This window comes from Tachypleus tridentatus, unplaced genomic scaffold, assembly GCF_004210375.1.
Source record: "Tachypleus tridentatus isolate NWPU-2018 unplaced genomic scaffold, ASM421037v1 Hic_cluster_1, whole genome shotgun sequence".
Taxonomy (NCBI): domain Eukaryota; kingdom Metazoa; phylum Arthropoda; class Merostomata; order Xiphosura; family Limulidae; genus Tachypleus; species Tachypleus tridentatus.
The window spans coordinates 31,876,360-31,896,049 of NW_027467777.1; the positions used below are offsets into that span (position 1 = coordinate 31,876,360).

Below are 19,690 nucleotides of genomic sequence, written 5' to 3' on the forward strand. Positions count from 1 at the left end.
TACGAGAAATATGATTGGTTACAATGACGCTTCACCACCAAGTGGTTCACTCTGTGACATTTGACATATCTTTTAGTTACCCTAACTCTAATTTTAATCCTAAGTTATTGTTAAAATATTTCTACGGGCCCGTTGAAGGCAAAATTATGCGATGTTAATGTATTCTTCATTTGGATTCATAATTTATCTTCTTTTCCACAGTACGGATGTGGTATTTGTGTTTTGCGTGGAAGCTTGGAAGGACGTCTGGAGCCGTCGTGTGTATGGAATAGTCGTGTTCGTCCTGGTTAACGTATTTCCGGCCATAGTAATGACTATAACTTACAGCAAGATCGGCATCCAACTTTGCCACCAGAAGCTAGAACTGACCAGTGACCTGACCGTTGGACCCATACTGCGGAAGCAAACTTCGTCCTACCGTTTGGAGGAACTAGTCCATAGCCGTCGTGTTGTGGCCCGTCGGTTCGTGATCCTGACCCTGGTGTTTGCAATCTGTTGGGTACCCTATAACCTCGCGACCCTCTTGATGGACTTCCCTCTGCATCAACAGATCCACGAAGGCCTCATGGCCTTCCTACCCTTCGCCCTGTTCTTGGGTCACGCCAACAGCGCTATCAATCCACTGTTGTACTGCTGGCTTAATCATAGGTTTGGTCACGACTTCCTGAACTTGTTACGGTGCCGAAAACGTAGAACCTTACAACAGGGAAGGGTTAGAATGGAATACACTGGAAAAAAGGTAAGATAAACGTAGAACCTTACAACAGGAACGGTTAGAATGGAATACACTGGAAAAAGGTAAGATAAACGTAGAAACAACAGGGAAGGGTTAGAATGGAATACACTGGAAAAAAGGTAAGATAAACGTAGAACCTTACAACAGGGAAGGGTTAGAATGGAATACACTGGAAAAAAGGTAAGATAAACGTAGAACCTTACAACAGGGAAGGGTTAGAATGATATACAACACTGGAAGAAAGGTAAGATAAACGTAGAACCTTACAACAGGAACGGTTAGAATGATATACAACACTGGAAAAAAGGTAAGATAAACGTAGAACCTTACAACAGGAAAGGGTTAGAATGGTATACAACACTGGAAAAAAGGTAAGATAAACGTTTTACCATACGTTGTGTAATGTACTGTCAGGGTGTACGACAACGAAGGAACGCTTGGACAAACTTTAGCAACTGTCTGGAGCTGCTGGACATAACCTCAGGAAAAATGGCCAGTGAACTGTAGCACTTTTGTCATTCCTAAAATGTCCGGTCAACAATCACGGGTCATGTGTATGTAATATGAAACATACCAAGTAGCTTGTTCATTGTAGCGTCAAACATCTAAAGAATCATAAAAAAGAACATTACAGCATGACATTACCACATCTGGAGGATGTAAGAACACTATACAATAGGACATCACCACATCTGGAGGATGTAAGAACAATATACAATTGGATATCACCACATCTGGAGGATGTAAGAACAATATACAATTGGACATCACCACATCTGGAGGATGTAAGAACACTATACAATATGACATCACCACATCTGGAGGATGTAAGAACACTATACAATACGACATCACCACGTCTGGAGGATGTAAGAACAACATACAATACGATATCACCACATCTCGAGGATATAACAAAAGTATTATACGACGTAATAATATTTATTTCACCTTTGTTGTTGCCATTATATCTCCATATGTCATTATTTAAAAATAACTTGTAGACTTGAATGTTTAATATAAATTAAATATGAATTTGAGTGAGCTGCACAAGTCAGAACTACAAATAACTTACTGAACGGATTGACGCTCAATACAACTGTGAAACCACCACAAGTTCATCATCCTATATACGACATATTAACACACACAAAACAACAGAAGCTTCCCATAAAGTATTCACATATTACACGTGGCCACAGAGTGACCCGATATGCTGGATTATCGTGGAAGAAGACATTTAAAGAAAAGCGAAATGAAAATGAAAGGCACAACGACAAAGAAAATATGAATGTTTTATCCAGTTAGTTTGGACGTAGATACAGCTCAAAGCACAACCTTTTCCTTACCTCTGACTCGGGACAAAAGAACCTGGTCTGTTAAGACTTGAATAAGTTAGTTTGGACGTAGATACAGGCACAACGTACCTCTGACTCGGGACAGAAAAAACCTGGTCTGTTAAGACATGAATAAATTAGTTTGGACGTAGAAAGCAAAGCAACCTTTTCCTTACCTCTGACTCGGGACAAAAGAACCTGGTCTGTTAAGACTTGAATAAGTTAGTTTGGACGTAGATACAGCTCAAAGCACAACCTTTTCCTCACCTCTGACTCGGGACAAAAGAACCTGGTCTGTTAAGACTTGAATAGGTTAGTTTGGATGTAGATACAGCTCAAAGCACAATTTCTTCCTTAACTCTGACTCGGGACAAAAGAACCTGGTATGTTAAGACTATAATAAGTTAGTTTGGACGTAGATACAGCTCAAAGCACAACCTTTTCCTTACCTCTGACTCGGGACAAAAGAACCTGGTCTGTTAAGACTTGAATAAGTTAGTTTGGACGTAGATACAACTCAAAGCACAACCTTTTCCTTAACTCTGACTCGGAACAAAAGAACCTGGTCTGTTAAGACTTGAATAAGTTAGTTTAGACGTAGATACAGCTCAAAGCACAACCTTTTCCTTAACTCTGACTCGGGACAAAAGAACCTCGTCTGTTAAGACTTGAATAAGTTAGTTTGGACGTAGATACAACTCAAACCACAACCTTTTCCTTACCTCTGACTCGGGACAAAAGAACCTGGTCTGTTAAGACTTGAATAAGTTAGTTTGGACGTAGATACAGCTCAAAGCACAACCTTTTCCTTAACTCTGACTCGGGACAAAAGAACCTGGTCTGTTAAGACTTGAATAAGCTAGTTTAGACGTAGATACAGCTCAAAGTACAACCTTTTCCTTAACTCTGACTCGGGACAAAAGAACCTGGCCTGTTAAGACTTGAATAAGCTAGTTTGGACGTAGATACAGCTCAAAGCACAACCTTTTCCTTACCTCTGACTCGGGACAAAAGAACCTGGCCTGTTAAGACTTGAATAAGTTAGTTTGGACGTAGATACAGCTCAAAGCACAACCTTTTCCTTAACTCTGACTCGGGACAAAAGAACCTGGTCTGTTAAGACTTGAATAAGTTAGTTTGGACGTAGATACAGCTCAAACCACAACCTTTTCCTTACCTCTGACTCGGGACAAAAGAACCTGGTCTGTTAAGACTTGAATAAGTTAGTTTGGACGTAGATACAGCTCAAAGCACAACCTTTTCCTTAACTCTGACTCGGGACAAAAGAACCTGGTCTGTTAAGACTTGAATAAGCTAGTTTAGACGTAGATACAGCTCAAAGTACAACCTTTTCCTTAACTCTGACTCGGGACAAAAGAACCTCTGTTAAGACTTGAATAAGTTAGTTTGGACGTAGATACAGCTCAAAGCACAACCTTTTCCTTAACTCTGACTCGGGACAAAAAAACCTGGTCTGTTAAGACTTGAATAAGTTAGTTTGGACGTAGATACAACTCAAAGCACAACCTTTTCCTTAACTCTGACTCGGGACAAAAGAACCTGGTCTGTTAAGACTTGAATAGGTTAGTTTGGACGTAGATACAGCTCAAAGCACAACCTTTTCGTCACCTCTGACTCGGGACAAAAAAAACCTGGTCTGTTAAGACATGAATAAATTAGTTTGGACGTAGATACAGCTCAAAGCACAACCTTTTCCTTACCTCTGACTCGGGACAAAAGAACCTGGTCTGTTAAGACTTGAATAAGTTAGTTTGGACGTAGATACAGCTCAAAGCACAACCCTCACCTCTTCCTCTTGAATAGGTTAGTTTGGACGTAGATACAGCTCAAAGCACAACCTTTTCATTGCTCTGACTCGGGACAAAGAACCTGGTCTGTTAAGACTTGAATAAGTTAGTTTGGACGTAGATACAACTCAAAGCACAACCTTTTCCTTAACTCTGACTCGGGACAAAAGAACCTGGTCTGTTAAGACTTGAATAAGACTTGGACGAGATACAACTCAAAGCACAACCTTTTCCTTAACTTTCGGGACAAAAGATACTGTTAAGACTTGAAAAGCACAACGTAGATACAACTCAAACCACAACCTTTTCCTTAACTCTGACTCGGGACAAAAGAACCTGGTCTGTTAAGACTTGAATAGGTTAGTTTGGACGTAGATACAGCTCAAAGCACAACCTTTTCGTCACCTCTGACTCGGGACAAAAAAACCTGGTCTGTTAAGACTTGAATAAGTTAGTTTGGACGTAGATACAGCTCAAAGCACAATCTTTTCAGCCTCAGCACAACGAAATCTAATCTTCCAATGTAATCACGATGGTCAGATCCGTTTTTTCGGAGCCATAGGTAATAGTTGTTTAAGACGACCCCTTTTCACACAAACACACACACACACACATTTTTTTTGTGGGTTGCTAACTATCGAAAAAGTGTTAAAGAAAAAAAGACACCTTCCAACAGTGTTCACAAACTGTATGATATCACAGAAAATAGCCAGTTTATGTCAGTAAAAACAAAACTTTAAGGTTTGCGACCTCTACTTTCTCTATCATGTGAAGGGTGGAATCAAATTACAGAATTAAACAACAAGGTGGAAGCCGAGAGTGTGGGGTAGGGGCGCTGTATGTTATAGTACACATCTGGTCCACTAGGAGCCAGAAGCTTTATATTCGTTAGTTTCTTCTTCTAAGATGTAAAATATTGAATATTCCATCACAGTCTAACACTGACATTCTAATATAATCTACAGTTTGTTTGTTTTTTGCATTAAAGCTGTACGTTCGTACAGAAACATAAAGAACACCGATCTACATTTCGCAGACGCGGAACAGATGTATGTTTTGCAAATTGGAAATATGACACTAAAGAGTTAATTTATATTTTTAGAAGTTAAACTAATTGTAGCTACAACCGATGAAAGACTAAAACATTTTAACAAGTGATGTGATTAAAAACAAGTTAGTGTTCGTTAATCACTTTGCTCATTAAATAGATCTAGGGTTGCCTTAACTTCTGGTAACAAGACGGATGTAAATATTTCATGGTAGACTCTGCAACGTAATGTTGTTATCGCAATATTAAAACAAAACTGTATATGAAAAAATTGAGTATCGGGTTTAAAAACAAACAGAGCAACATACAAAATGTGGAACGCATGTATTGTTTTCTCAGACGTAAAGACGTAATTTCAATAATAACAAGTGTTCGTGGGGTCGTGTTTCGTTAGAATCGCATGGAATGCTACACTGTTACTACAAAACGCGCAGATAGCCTTCGTGTAGTTTTGCGTGAAATTCAAAACAAACCAATACTACAGAACTTCAGTTATGATAATCATTATAGAAACGCTATATTCGATAAAGCCAGAAAACAATCCAAGTGCGCACGTTTCGTATCGGTCAAGTTTCAGCACGTACTGAGCGAGCCAAATATATGCAGAAAAAAAAGGACAGTAGAGTATTTTAGATAATCTTTTTTAAAGAGAGCCTAAACCGTTTTCTTAAAGACTATTGTTTGCTTTCAAAGAATCCGTGTCAAACAGTAGGGTCCTTTTTTTTCCCGAGACAGAAAAATAGCAAAATAAAGTCATCTCATTATTTTATTATTTGTAATGATATAAAAACAGTAATTTAAAAAAAGGGAAAAATATCCACCTCCTAAATGAAAGGTGGAGGGAAGTACCTGAAAAAAAGACAGATGGCGGGAACACTAAACGTGTATATATATTATTATTATTTACTAAGCGTAACACTAAACGTGTATATATATTATTATTATTTACTAAGCGTAACACTAAACGTGTATATATATTATTATTATTTACTAAGCCTAACACTAAACGTGTACATATATTATTATTATTTACTAAGCGTAACACTAAACGTGTACATATATTATTATTATTTACTAAGCCTAACACTAAACGTGTATATATATTATTATTATTTACTAAGCGTAACACTAAACGTGTATATATATTATTATTATTTACTAAGCGTAACACTAAACGTATATATATATTATTATTATTTACCAAGCCTAACACTAAACGTGTATATATATTATTATTATTTACTAAGCATAAACGTGTATATATATTATTATTATTTACTAAGCCTAAAGGAAGCCATGACCATTAAGGATCTTAAATATTAATCCAAGGAAATATTCCCATTTTTAAATATTTCGGAAAATCGAACGAATAAGTTTTAGACAAAGTACGTCTCCAGGTTGTAGACAGACGTTAATTAAAGAAGGAACTCTTTACCAGCGACATTATCAATGACGTCATTACGAGTTCTTAGAACCATTTATTTCGATTTTATTAGATAGTTTTTGCGCCTTTAAAAAAATACTTTTCATACGTATTTTGAGGATTTTAAAATATATGTTTGTATCAAATCTGTTGTACGAGGTCAAGGCTGTCATCGCCACCTACCAGACTTGATCTTTGTTATTCAGTTCAAAAAACCTGTAGAATACTTTATTATGAAAATACTTACTCTGTAATCAGTGACGACTATAGTTGAACACTAGGGGTACTTGACCAGGGACGGCTGTTTATGATGCACGTAGTCGAAATAGTTATATATTTCTGTTTTTTGTCTCACCCATTAGCACGAATGAAAACATTCTAGCAACAAGCTGGGTGGTGAATTGATAAAAATGAAGAGAAAAATTCAATGAAAAAATAATTTATTTTTGGATTTATAACATAAAACAAGCCATAAGTCCTAGTTTTTGTAAATAAATACTTTTTTTTGGCGAACGTAAACTGTTAGGTTCAACTGTCATTTCGGTACTTACCAGTTCACGTGTTATTTTTACCTGTGTATGATTCGTTAGAAAGGCTGTCCGCTTCTCCATCGGGCCTCGGACCATGTTTTGTACCAGGGAGGGTCAGGTTCAGCGTTAACGTCCTCCCCTCTTTGAAACTGTTATTTTGTTTACATTGTTACTGGATCCTAGGTTATAACTCTTGTTACTTTATTAAATTACTTACAGTATGTTACAATTTGAGCCTGTTATTTTGTTTACATTGTTACTGGGTCCTAGGTTTTAACTCTTGTTACTTTATTACATTACTTACAGTACGTTACAAACTGTTATTTTGTTTACATTGTTACTGGATCCTAGGTTATAACTCTTGTTATTTTATTACATTACTTACAGTACGTTACAATTTCAAACTGTTATTTTGTTTACATTGTTACTGGGTCCTAAGTTATAACTTTTGTTACTTTATTACATTACTTACAGTACGTTACAAACTGTTATTTTGTTTACATTGTTACTGGATCCTAGGTTTTAACTCTTGTTACTTTATTACATTACTTACAGTACGTTACAAACTGTTATTTTGTTTACATTGTTACTGGATCGTAGGTTATAACTCTTGTTACTTTATTACATTACTTACAGTATGTTACAAACTGTTATTTTGTTTACATTGTTACTGGATCGTAGGTTATAACTCTTGTTACTTTATTACATTACTTACAGTACGTTACAAACTGTTATGTTACAAACTGTTATTTTGTTTACATTGTTACTGGATCGTAGGTTATAACTCTTGTTACTTTATTACATTACTTACAGTACGTTACAAACTGTTATTTTGTTAAATTGTTACTGGGTCCTAGGTTATAACTCTTGTTACTTTATTACATTACTTACAGTACGTTACAAACTGTTATTTTGTTTACATTGTTACTGGATCCTAGGTTATAACTCTTGTTACTTTATTGCATTACTTACAGTATGTTACAATTTAATTAGCATACCCTTTTCGTTCCCCGTGCGTTTCATAGTGTCATATTAACACCTATTTTTTTTACTAACTTCATTTATGTACGATGCAGCTATTGGTCCGTGTTCACAACACAAGTGCACTTGGCAGTCATATACATATAATTCTATTTTTATAAACAAAATCCTCTTAATGTAGAACTGCGTTTGTGTCTAGTATTCAGCTAGTCCAGTAGTGTTTGGTCTGTAAATTTATGTATAATGTTTATAGTAACTTAGGACTAAGTCCATCATGTATTATGTATAATGTTTACAGTAACTTAGGACTAGGTCCATCATGTATTATGTATAATGTTTACAGTAACTTAGGACTAGGTCCATCATATATTATGTATAATATTTACAGTAACTTAGGACTAGGTCCATCATGTATTATGTATAATGCTTACAGTAACTTAGGACTAGGTCCATCATGTATTATGTATAATGCTTACAGTAACTTATCACTAGGTCCATCATGTATTATGTATAATGTTTACAGTAACTTAAGACTAGGTCCATCATGTATTATGTATAAGGCTTACAGTAATTTAGGACTAGGTCCATCATGTATTATGTATAATGTTTACAGTAACTTAGGACTAGGTCCATCATGTATTATGTATAATGCTTACAGTAACTTAGGACTAGGTCCATCATGTATTATGTATAATGTTTACTGTAACTTAGGACTAGGTCCATCATGTATTATGTATAATGTTTACTGTAACATTGGACTAGGTCCATCATGTATTATGTATAATGTTTACAGTAACTTGGACTAGGTCCATCAGTAACTTAGGACTAGGTCCATCATGTATTATGTATAATGTTTACAGTAACTTAGGACTAGGTCCATCATGTATTATGTATAATGCTTACAGTAACTTAGGACTAGGTCCATCATGCATTATATAACTCTGTAGTTTGATCTGCACTTCATTTGTATTAATATATTTCTTATAATATTGAGGCCAAGAGTTTATCTAATAGAGTTGACATGTTTGAATAGTTGTATGGAAATACCGACTTTCTTGATTCTATGTGTTTTCGTTAAAATCCGGTGTTCTGTTTGTTGTAGTTTGTTCAAAAGGTGGACAAGAATATTGTTTTAGTTTGAATTTCGCGCGAAGTTCCACGAGGGCTATCTGCGCTAGCCGTCCTTAATTTAGCAGTCTAAAACTAGATGGAAGACAACTAGACATCACCACTCACCGCCAACTCTTGTACTACTCTTTAGCAACGAAATGTGGGATTGATCGCGACGTTATAATGTCCCCACTGCTGAAAGGACGAGCACGGCAATACGAGTCTCTGAACCTGAGAGTGTGACTCCAACACCATAACGACCAGGCTAGAGTCCCCGACCCTGAGAGTGTGACTCCAACACCATAACGACCAGGCTAGAGTCCCTGACCCTGAGAGTGTGACTCCAACACCATAACGACCAGGCTAGAGTCCCTGACCCTGAGAGTATGACTCCAACACCATAACGATCAGGCTAGAGTCCCTGACCCTGAGAGTGTGACTCCAACACCATAACGACCAGGCCAGAGTCCTCGACCCTGAGAATGTGACTCCAACACCATAACGACCAGGTTAGAGTCCCTGATCCTGAGAGTGTGACTCCAACACCATAACGACCAGGCTAGAGTCCCTGACCCTGAGAGTGTGACTCCAACACCATAACGACCAGGCTAGAGTCCCTGACCCTGAGTGTGTGACTCCAACACCATAACGACCAGACCAAAGTCCCTGACCCTGAGAGTGTGACTCCAACACATAACGACCAGACCAAAGTCTTTGACCCTGAGAGTGTGACTCCAACACATAACGACCAGGCCATAGTCTCAATACAAGTGGTTCAAGATACGGTCAGTTTTAATAATTACACTGAAATAAGAAAAAAACAGTAGCACAGCGATATGTCTAGAAACCGAGTTTTGATACCCGTGGTGGGCAAAGCACATATAGTTCATTGTATTGCTTTGTGCTTATCTAGAAACAAAGTAACATCAAAACACAACTTCATTGTTATACAATGTTCTGGTATTACAGTGATTAAAATTATTTTAAAATAAGATTACCCGCTGACTTGACTCTTAAAATTCTACTGAAGAAAGGACTCGGAAGGGGATATAGATATATTATAATGCCCGGCATGGCCAAGCGTGTTAAGGCGTTCGACTCGTAATCCGAGGGTCGTAGGTTTGAATCCCGGTCGCACCAAACATGTTCGCCCTCCCAGCCGTGGGGGCGTTATAATGTGACGGTCAATCACACTATTCGTTGGTAAAAGAGTAGCCCAAGAGTTGGCGGTGGGTGATGATGACTAGCTTCCTTCCCTATAGTCTTACACTGCTAAACTAGGGACGGCTTGCGCAGACAGACCTCGAGTAGCTTTGCGCGAAATTCAAAAAACAAACAGATATATTATAAAAATAACGAAAATACATGGTCAAAAAGTACATGTACTTTAATGCCAAACAAAGTTCACAGGTCAGTCATTTTGAAACCTCTTAGAAGTCCTTTTCGAGATCGGAAATATTGTGAAGTACATCCTCTCCCAGGTACACCATTCTCAGTAAAATTGTGTAAATGTTAACCGTTAAACAGCAGGAATGTTGCAGGCAACAGCATCTGTTGATAATAACCTCATTCAAGAGTTAAAGTAATGACAAATAATTATTGTTAAAGTAATGACAAATAATTATTGTTAAAGTAATGACAAATAATTATTGTTAAAGTAATGACAATAATTATTGTTAAAGTAATGACAAATAATTATTGTTAAAGTAATGACAAATAATTATTGTTAAAGTAATGACAATAATTATTGTTAAAGTAATGACAAATAATTATTGTTAAAGTAATGACAAATAATTATTGTTAAAAAGTAATGACAAATAATTATTGTTAAAGTAATGACAAATAATTATTGTTAGTAAGACAAATAAATTGTTAAAGTAATGACAAATAATTATTGTCCTGACGAAGAATTAATATATTTTATTAGATACTTTTCCAAGAAAACCTGTCATGATGGTGAACCATTTTGAGCCTGAACAACAGTTAAAATAAAACAAACCAAATGAAGGATGGTTCTATTTATATTTTGTTGTTGTTATAAACAAAAGATTAACCATGTTTCAGTCGATGTATCTTACTTGATTGTGAAGTAACAATCTTTGTTTTGCCGACAACTATTTGATGTTCCATTTCTCTTTTCCACTTTAGTAAACATTTGAAACTATAACGTTTTCCGTCATTATCAATTAAAAACATATTCATAACTAGTACTTCCCCCTCCATTGGGATCTAACAGCTAGACTCTACTTGGGTGGACATCTGGTTGTTCTGGTTGACATGGAATTTAGGACGTTAATTGGTTAAGTGATATACATAGAAAATAATTAATTTATAAAAAGCTCGTAAAGAATTCTGTAAACAAATATTGTTTTAACAATGTTTATTTTTTTAGGTGGAATTTGCTCTTGCAAGCCGGACCTAAAATCCAACTTCAACATCAACTCTAAACACAGCAAAGAGAAATTCGAATGTTTGACCAGATCCAGCTGGACACTGCAGTTTAGGAAAGTTTATCTTTCCTTTAAAAACTATATAACTCCCATATCTGGTCCTACACTGGCAAAAATTACATAAATAACACGTTGTCAACTCATGACTACGTGGTTCTTCAAAGCTGTCTTTGTGCTCTCACCCTTGAGAAAAGTGGGTGGGAAAAAAAACCTCTCTTTTTCAGAAAATTATTGAGTTCTCCCTTTGAACTTTTGTAAAATTTTTACTTTAACCACTGCCGATGACAACTGATTCTGTCTTAACCAAAGCCCAGCCTGAAAATTTCAATATATAAAAATTATGTCATCTCGTCACGTTGTCTTGGAAATACACCATAAAACAACCCAGGTGCTTTTATTGTATTCATTCTCTTTATAAATTTGTAAACACCAAAAAGATGGTCTCAAGAGGAAATAGGTTAATAATCATTCCATTCCTGGCTGTATTCTGATAGTCCTCATCTAAACCTCTTCCATTTTGTTATTATCATTTCATAAAAACAAAACTGCGTACCGTGTCTCAAGTGAAGCCTAACTAGTCAATTGTATATAGTTGATAGTTATCCGATTTTAGTTATAATAAACGATTATAAATACAGCACTAAAATCGTGTTCACTTCACTGTTAATAACAGGGCTGTGCTTCGGTGGCTTGTGTGAAAGAAACGCCATTATAACAATATTTCTTTCTTTAGTCGCACTATTTAGTTGGTTTCAATACATGTGCATTAACCATCTCTAGTTTACAAGTGATATATTAGAGGGAAGGCAGCCAATCAGCACCACTCGCTGCTAAGTCTTGTTCTACTCTTTTACCAACAAACAGTGGGACTGACCGAAACATTATAATGCCTCCACGGCTGAAAGTGTGAGAATGGTCAATGAAGAGATTCGGAACCGCAACCTGCAGGTTATGAGTAGTGTCCTAACCATCACGTCATGCGAGGCTCAATATGTATTAGGTATGTGATCCATGTTATGACAACCTTCAACTTATATAATTAAAGGTCATTTAACAAACACCTGTCCAACTTATAAGTCGATTCAAGTCATTCCACAACATTCTCAATGCAGCTAGAAATACTGGAGAGTTTAATGTCATCGGATAACTTATACATCACTAATGTAAATAGAAATACCCGAGAGTTTAATGTCATCGGATAACTTATACATCACTAATGTAAATAGAAATACCTAACAGTCTAATGTCATCGGATAACTTATACATCACTAATGTAAATAGAAATACCCAACAGTTTAATGTCATCGGGATAAATTATACATCACTAATGTAAATAGAAATACCCAACAGTCTAATGTCATCGGATAACTTATACATCATAAATGTAAATAGAAATACCCAACAGTTTAATGTCATCGGATAACTTATACATCATAAATGTGAATAGAAATACCCAACAGTTTAATGTCATCGGATAACTTATACATCACTAATGTAAATAGAAATACCCAACAGTTTAATGTCATCGGATAACGTATACATCACTAATGTAAATAAAATACCCAACAGAGTTTAACGTCATCGGATAACAGTTTAATGTCATATACATCATAAATGTAAATAGAAATACCCGAGAGTTTAATGTCATCGGATAACTTACACATCATTAATGTAAACATAACTACCCGAGAGTTTAATGGCATCGGATAACTTATACATCATAAATGTAAAAAGAAATACCTAACAGTTTAATGTCATCGGGATAACTTATACATAATTAATGTAAGTGAGAAAAACAAAGAACTAATATTTGATACCTGGGACAAACCATCTGTAACAAGATTACATTTGATGGACTCTAAACCAATCACTGATCCGTGGGACTCTCAAAGTGGAAAAAGGTTAAATCTGATGGACTCTAAACTAATCACTGATCTGTGGGACACTCCATCTGTAACAAGGTTAAATCTGATGGATTCTGAACCAATCATTGATCCGTGGGACACTTCATCTGAAACAAGATAAGGTATGATTGGATTCCATTACTAACAACCTGTTACTTTTATCCAACCAGCTTATAATCCAAATAACTAGGCCTTTCCAGCCTCTACCGATGTGACTCCTCAGCTAATTTTTGTTTGACGTCTTATGAAAAGTTTTTTAACTCTCAGTGCATCCTTTCCTTCATCCAGGAAAGCAGGAAAGTCATCAGAAAAAGTAGGAAATTAGTAAGACAAAGTTTATTGAATCATTTTGACTTTCCCTTGTGATGTTTTATTTCATTGAATAATTATGCTTGTTTTATCAAATTCCAGAAAGTTACCTCTACACAAACCAGAATCTCTGACCTTTAATTTACAAGACAACTCTTATGTCGGTTTACACAATAAATAAATAACAATGTTTATAAATAAGATATTTGTTTAAATAAACAGTTGAACAATAATATCTCGAGGTCAATAGGAATAACTGTCAGCACATAGACCTTTCCTACTTCCATTCTACGTTGGTTAAACGAGCGTGGTCTATTGCTTTATGTGATCATGGTTCGCGGCCCGCTGCAGCAAGATCGCGTTGTAGAGATTGCCATATCTGACTGTTGAATTAGGGATAGCTGAAGAGGGATACGCCATACTATACCTTTATTCTAAAACAAACAAACCATTTGTTTAACAGTTATGTTTCTGGAAAACTGGAAAAATTATACTAAAGTGGTGTTTAGATACGAAGGACAAGAGTAAGGTCATTTAGAGTTCAGTTTTATGGTCACTAGAACTTACACAAGCTCATATTGGAGAGTTCACAAATAAATAAAGTTTAATTATTTGAGGTTAACGTTGAAGTTTTAGATCATATGAAGGTACACGAGAATCTTGTAACCTCTACACTATGAAGGTTAATATTTTTTTCATTATTTTTGTAACAGATCAAGTTATATCTTATTCATTCTCGAACGGTCTAGAAATCAACTAATTATAGGTCGAGGTCGTGTTCGATCTGATTGTGACAAATGACTTTTCAGTTTAAAGGAATCGGACCCCGGATTTCATTTTAGTAAGTCCGTAAAGTTAGTTAGATGTGGCCCTTGCGAATACATCATAAGTTTAAATTAGAACACGTGGAATTACACAATTGTGTACCAGGATTTCGAAGAATGTCACTTAAATAAGTGCAGGAAGGCTGTGAATATTTGTAAGCATGAGATGTTGGTATATGTCAGCTGAACAAACAGATGAAGGTGACATAAGGCTGTGAATATTTGTAAGCATTAGATCTTGGTATATGTCAGCTGAACAAACAGATGAAGGTGACATAAGGCTGTGAATATTTGTAAGCATTAGATGTTGGTATATGTCAGCTGAACAAACAGATGAAGGTGACATAAGGCTGTGAATATTTGTAAGCATTAGATCTTGGTATATGTCAGCTAAACAAACAGATGAAGGTGACATAAGGATGTGAATATTTGTAAGCATTAGATCTTGGTATATGTCAGTTGAACAAACAGATGAAGGTGACATAAGGATGTGAATATTTGTAAGCATTAGATCTTGGTATATGTCAGTTGAACAAACAGATGAAGGTGACATAAGGCTGTGAATATTTGTAAGCATTAGATCTTGGTATATGTCAGCTGAACAAACAGATGAAGGTGACATAAGGATGTGAATATTTGTAAGCATTAGATCTTGGTATATTTGTAAGCATGAGATCTTGTATATGTCAGTTGAACAAACAGATGAAGGTGACATAAGGATGTGAATATTTGTAAGCATTAGATCTTGGTATAAGTCAGTTGAACAAACAGATGAAGGTGACATAAGGATGTGAATATTTGTAAGCATGAGATCTTGGTATATGTCAGCTGAACAAACAGATGAAGGTGACATAAGGATGTGAATATTTGTAAGCATGAGATCTTGGTATATGTCAGTTGAACAAGCAAACGAAGATGAGATAAGGTTATACCTCCGTGACACGTGTGTGATTTATGAACGTATTTTGTTTATTATGTTGCCAGAGACTGCCTTCCTGTGATGTAATAAGTACTTAACATAAACAAACAAAAAACTCACAGATTTGAACATCTCTGTCCCCATCGGTTGGAAACAGAGATAAACGGGGGTGCTCAGAAAATTCCTTTCTGTTTACCCAACTTCTGAATTTAGAATTAGATCATGGAACCCGAAAAAATAGTTGTGATGATAATAGTAAACAAACAAATGTAAGCGATAAGTCGCCCATAGACACCTAGCGATGTGCGTGGGTATCACAAAATCAACGTATGTGACTTGGGCTCAATCAGGACGGGCAGGATCTACAAATCCGATGCCAAATTTTAGATGGGGAAACGGGGAAAACCTAGAGAAAACCCACTTTCACTTCCCAGACCAATTCACTTGGGAAGTACCGGAGCTGACAGCTGAACTGACGAACTGAAGATGGAGTCTGAAATAAATAATAAAGTTAGTGTATACAAGTAGAGTTAGTGTATACTAGTACAGTTAGTGTATACTAGTAGAGTTAGTGTATACAAGTACAGTTAGTGTATACTAGTACAGTTAGTGTATACTAGTAGAGTTAGTGTATACTAGTAGAGTTAGTGTATACTAGTACAGTTAGTGTATACAAGTACAGTTAGTGTATACTAGTACAGTTAGTGTATACAAGTACAGTTAGTGAATACTAGTACAGTTAGTGTATACAAGTACAGTTAGTGTATACTAGTACAGTTAGTGTATACAAGTACAGTTAGTGTATACTAGTACAGTTAGTGTATACAAGCACAGTTAGTGCGTACAAGTACAGTTAGTGTATACAAGCACAGTTAGTGCGTACAAGTACAGTTAGTGTATACTGGTAGAGTTAGTGTATACTAGTACAGTTGGTGTTACTAGTACAGTTAGTGTATACTAGTAGTGTTAGTGTATACAAGTACAGTTAGTGTATACAAGTACAGTTAGTGTATATTAGTACAGTTAGTGTATACAAGTACAGTTAGTGTGTACAAGTACAGTTAGTGTATACTGGTAGAGTTAGTGTATACTAGTACAGTTAGTGTATACAAGTACAGTTAGTGAATACTAGTACAGTTAGTGTATACAAGTACAGTTTGTGTATGCAAGTTCAGTTAGTGTACACTAGTAGAGTTAGTGTATACTAGTACAGTTAGTGTATACTAGTAGATTTAGTGTATACTAGTACAGTTAGTGTATACAAGTAGAGTTAGTGTATTCTAGTACAGTTAGTGTATACTAATAGAGTTAGTGTATACTAGTACAGTTGGTGTATACTAGTAGAGTTAGTGTATACTAGTACAGTTAGTGTATACTAGTAGAGTTAGTGTATACTAGTACAGTTAGTGTATACAAGTACAGTTAGTGTATACTAGTACAGTTAGTGTATACAAGTACAGTTGGTGTATACTAGTACAGTTAGTGTATACAAGTACAGTTAGTGTATGCAAGTTCAGTTAGTGTATACTAGTACAGTTAGTGTATACTAGTACAGTTAGTGTATTCTAGTACAGTTGGTGTATACTAGTAGAGTTAGTGTATACTAGTACAGTTAGTGTATACTAGTAGAGTTAGTGTGTACAAGTACAGTTAGTTTATACTAGTACAGTTAGTGTATACAAGTGCAGTTAGTGTATGCAAGTTCAGTTAGTGTGTACTAGTACAGTTAGTGTACACTAGTAGAGTTAGTGTATACTAGTACAGTTAGTGTATACTAGTAGAGTTAGTGTATACAAGTACAGTTAGTGTATACAAGTGCAGTTAGTGTATACAAGTACAGTTAGTGTATACTGGTAGAGTTAGTGTATACAAGTACAGTTAGTGTATACTAGTACAGTTAGTGTATACAAATAGAGTTAGTGTATTCTAGTACAGTTGGTGTATACTAGTACAGTTGGTGTATACAAGTAGAGTTGGTGTATACTAGTAGAGTTAGTGTATACAAGTACAGTTAGTGTATACTAGTAGAGTTAGTGTATACTAGTACAGTTGGTGTATACTAGTACAGTTGGTGTATACTAGTACAGTTAGTGTATACTAGTAGAGTTAGTGTGTACTAGTAGAGTTAGTGTATACAAGTTCAGTTAGTGTATACTAGTACAGTTAGTGTATACTAGTACAGTTGGTGTATACTAGTAGAGTTAGTGTATACAAGTACAGTTAGTGTATACTAGTAGAGTTAGTGTATACTAGTACAGTTGGTGTATACTAGTACAGTTAGTGTATACTAGTAGAGTTAGTGTGTACTAGTAGAGTTAGTGTATACAAGTACAGTTAGTGTATACTAGTACAGTTGGTGTATACTAGTAGTTGGTGTATACTAGTAGTTAGTGTATACAAGTACAGTTAGTGTATACTAGTAGAGTTAGTGTATACTAGTAGAGTTAGTGTATACTAGTACAGTTAGTGTATACTAGTACAGTTAGTGTATACTAGTACAGTTGGTGTATACTAGTAGTTAGTGTATACAAGTACAGTTAGTGTATACATATAGAGTTAGTGTATACTAGTACAATTGGTGTATACTAGTAGAGTTAGTGTATACTATTACAGTTAGTGTATACAAGTACAGTTAGTGTATACTAGTACAGTTAGTGTATACTATTACAGTTAGTGTATACTCTTACAGTTAGTGCATACAAGTGCAGTTAGTGTATACTAGTACAGTTAGTGTATACTAGTAGAGTTAGTGTATACTAGTACAGTTAGTGTATACAAGTACAGTTAGTGTATACTAGTACAGTTAGTGTATACAAGTACAGTTAGTGTATACTAGTACAGTTAGTGTATACAAGTACAGTTAGTGTATACTGGTAGAGTTATTGTATACTAGTACAGTTAGTGTATACAAGTACAGTTAATGAATACTAGTACAGTTAGTGTATACAAGTACAGTTTGTGTATGCAAGTTCAGTTAGTGTATTCTAGTAGAGTTAGTGTATACTAGTAGAGTTAGTGTATACTAGTACAGTTAGTGTATACTAGTAGAGTTAGTGTATACAAGTACAGTTAGTGTATACAAGTACAGTTAGTGTATACTGGTAGAGTTAGTGTATACTAGTACAGTTAGTGTATACAAGTACAGTTAGTGAATACTAGTACAGTTAGTGTATACAAGTACAGTTTGTGTATGCAAGTTCAGTTAGTGTATTCTAGTACAGTTAGTGTATACTAGTACAGTTGGTGTATACTAGTACAGTTGGTGTATACTAGTACAGTTAGTGTATACTAGTAGAGTTAGTGTATACAAGTACAGTTAGTGTATACAAAAACAGTTAGTGTATACTAGTACAGTTAGTGTATACTAGTAGAGTTAGTGTATTCTAGAACAGTTAGTGTATGCTAATAGAGTTTGTGTATACTAGTACAGTTGGTGTATACTAGTAGAGTTAGTGTATACTAGTACAGTTAGTGTATACAAGTACAGTTAGTGTATACTAGTACAGTTAATGTATACAAATACAGTTAGTGTATACTAGTACAGTTAGTGTATACAAGTACAGTTAGTGTGTACAAGTACAGTTAGTGTATACTGGTAGAGTTAGTGTATACAAGCACAGTTAGTGTATGCAAGTTCAGTTAGTGTATTCTAGTACAGTTGGTGTATACTAGTACAGTTGGTGTATACTAGTACAGTTAGTGTATACTAGTAGAGTTAGTGTATACAAGTAGAGTTAGTGTATACAAGAACAGTTAGTGTATACTAGTACAGTTAGTGTATATTAGTAGAGTTAGTGTATTCTAGTACAGTTAGTGTATACTAATAGAGTTAGTGTATACTAGTACAGTTGGTGTATACTAGTAGAGTTAGTGTATACTAGTACAGTTAGTGTATACTAGTAGAGTTAGTGTATACTAGTACAGTTGGTGTATACAAGTACAGTTAGTGTATACTAGTACAGTTAGTGTATACAAGTACAGTTAGTGTATACAAGTACAGTTAGTGTATACTAGTACAGTTAGTGTATACAAGTACAGTTAGTGTATGCAAGTTCAGTTAGTGTATACTAGTACAGTTAGTGTGCACTAGTAGAGTTAGTGTATACTAGTACAGTTAATGTATACTAGTAGAGTTAGTGTATACTAGTACAGTTGGTGTATACTAGTACAGTTGGTGTATACTAGTACAGTTGGTGTATACTAGTACAGTTAGTGTATACAAGTACAGTTAGTGTATACTAAGTACAGTTAGTGTATACTAGTACAGTTGGTGTATACTAGTTCAGTTGGTGTATACTAGTACAGTTGGTG

The 19,690-nt window shown here is 35.4% G+C and overlaps 1 protein-coding gene across 2 annotated transcripts in view; it reads left to right on the top strand.

Moving 5' to 3' along the window:
* Positions 1 to 12,481, top strand: part of LOC143241859 (QRFP-like peptide receptor) — a 30,086-nt gene extending 17,605 nt beyond the window's left edge. For both annotated transcript variants that reach the window (XM_076485136.1, XM_076485137.1), the window contains 2 exons: positions 202 to 739; positions 11,366 to 12,481. In XM_076485136.1, coding sequence (XP_076341251.1) covers positions 202 to 739; positions 11,366 to 11,395 — 568 coding nt within the window. In that variant the 3' untranslated portion in view covers positions 11,396 to 12,481. The remainder of the gene's footprint in view (positions 1 to 201; positions 740 to 11,365) is intronic.
* The last annotated feature ends 7,209 nt before the right edge of the window (positions 12,482 to 19,690 follow it).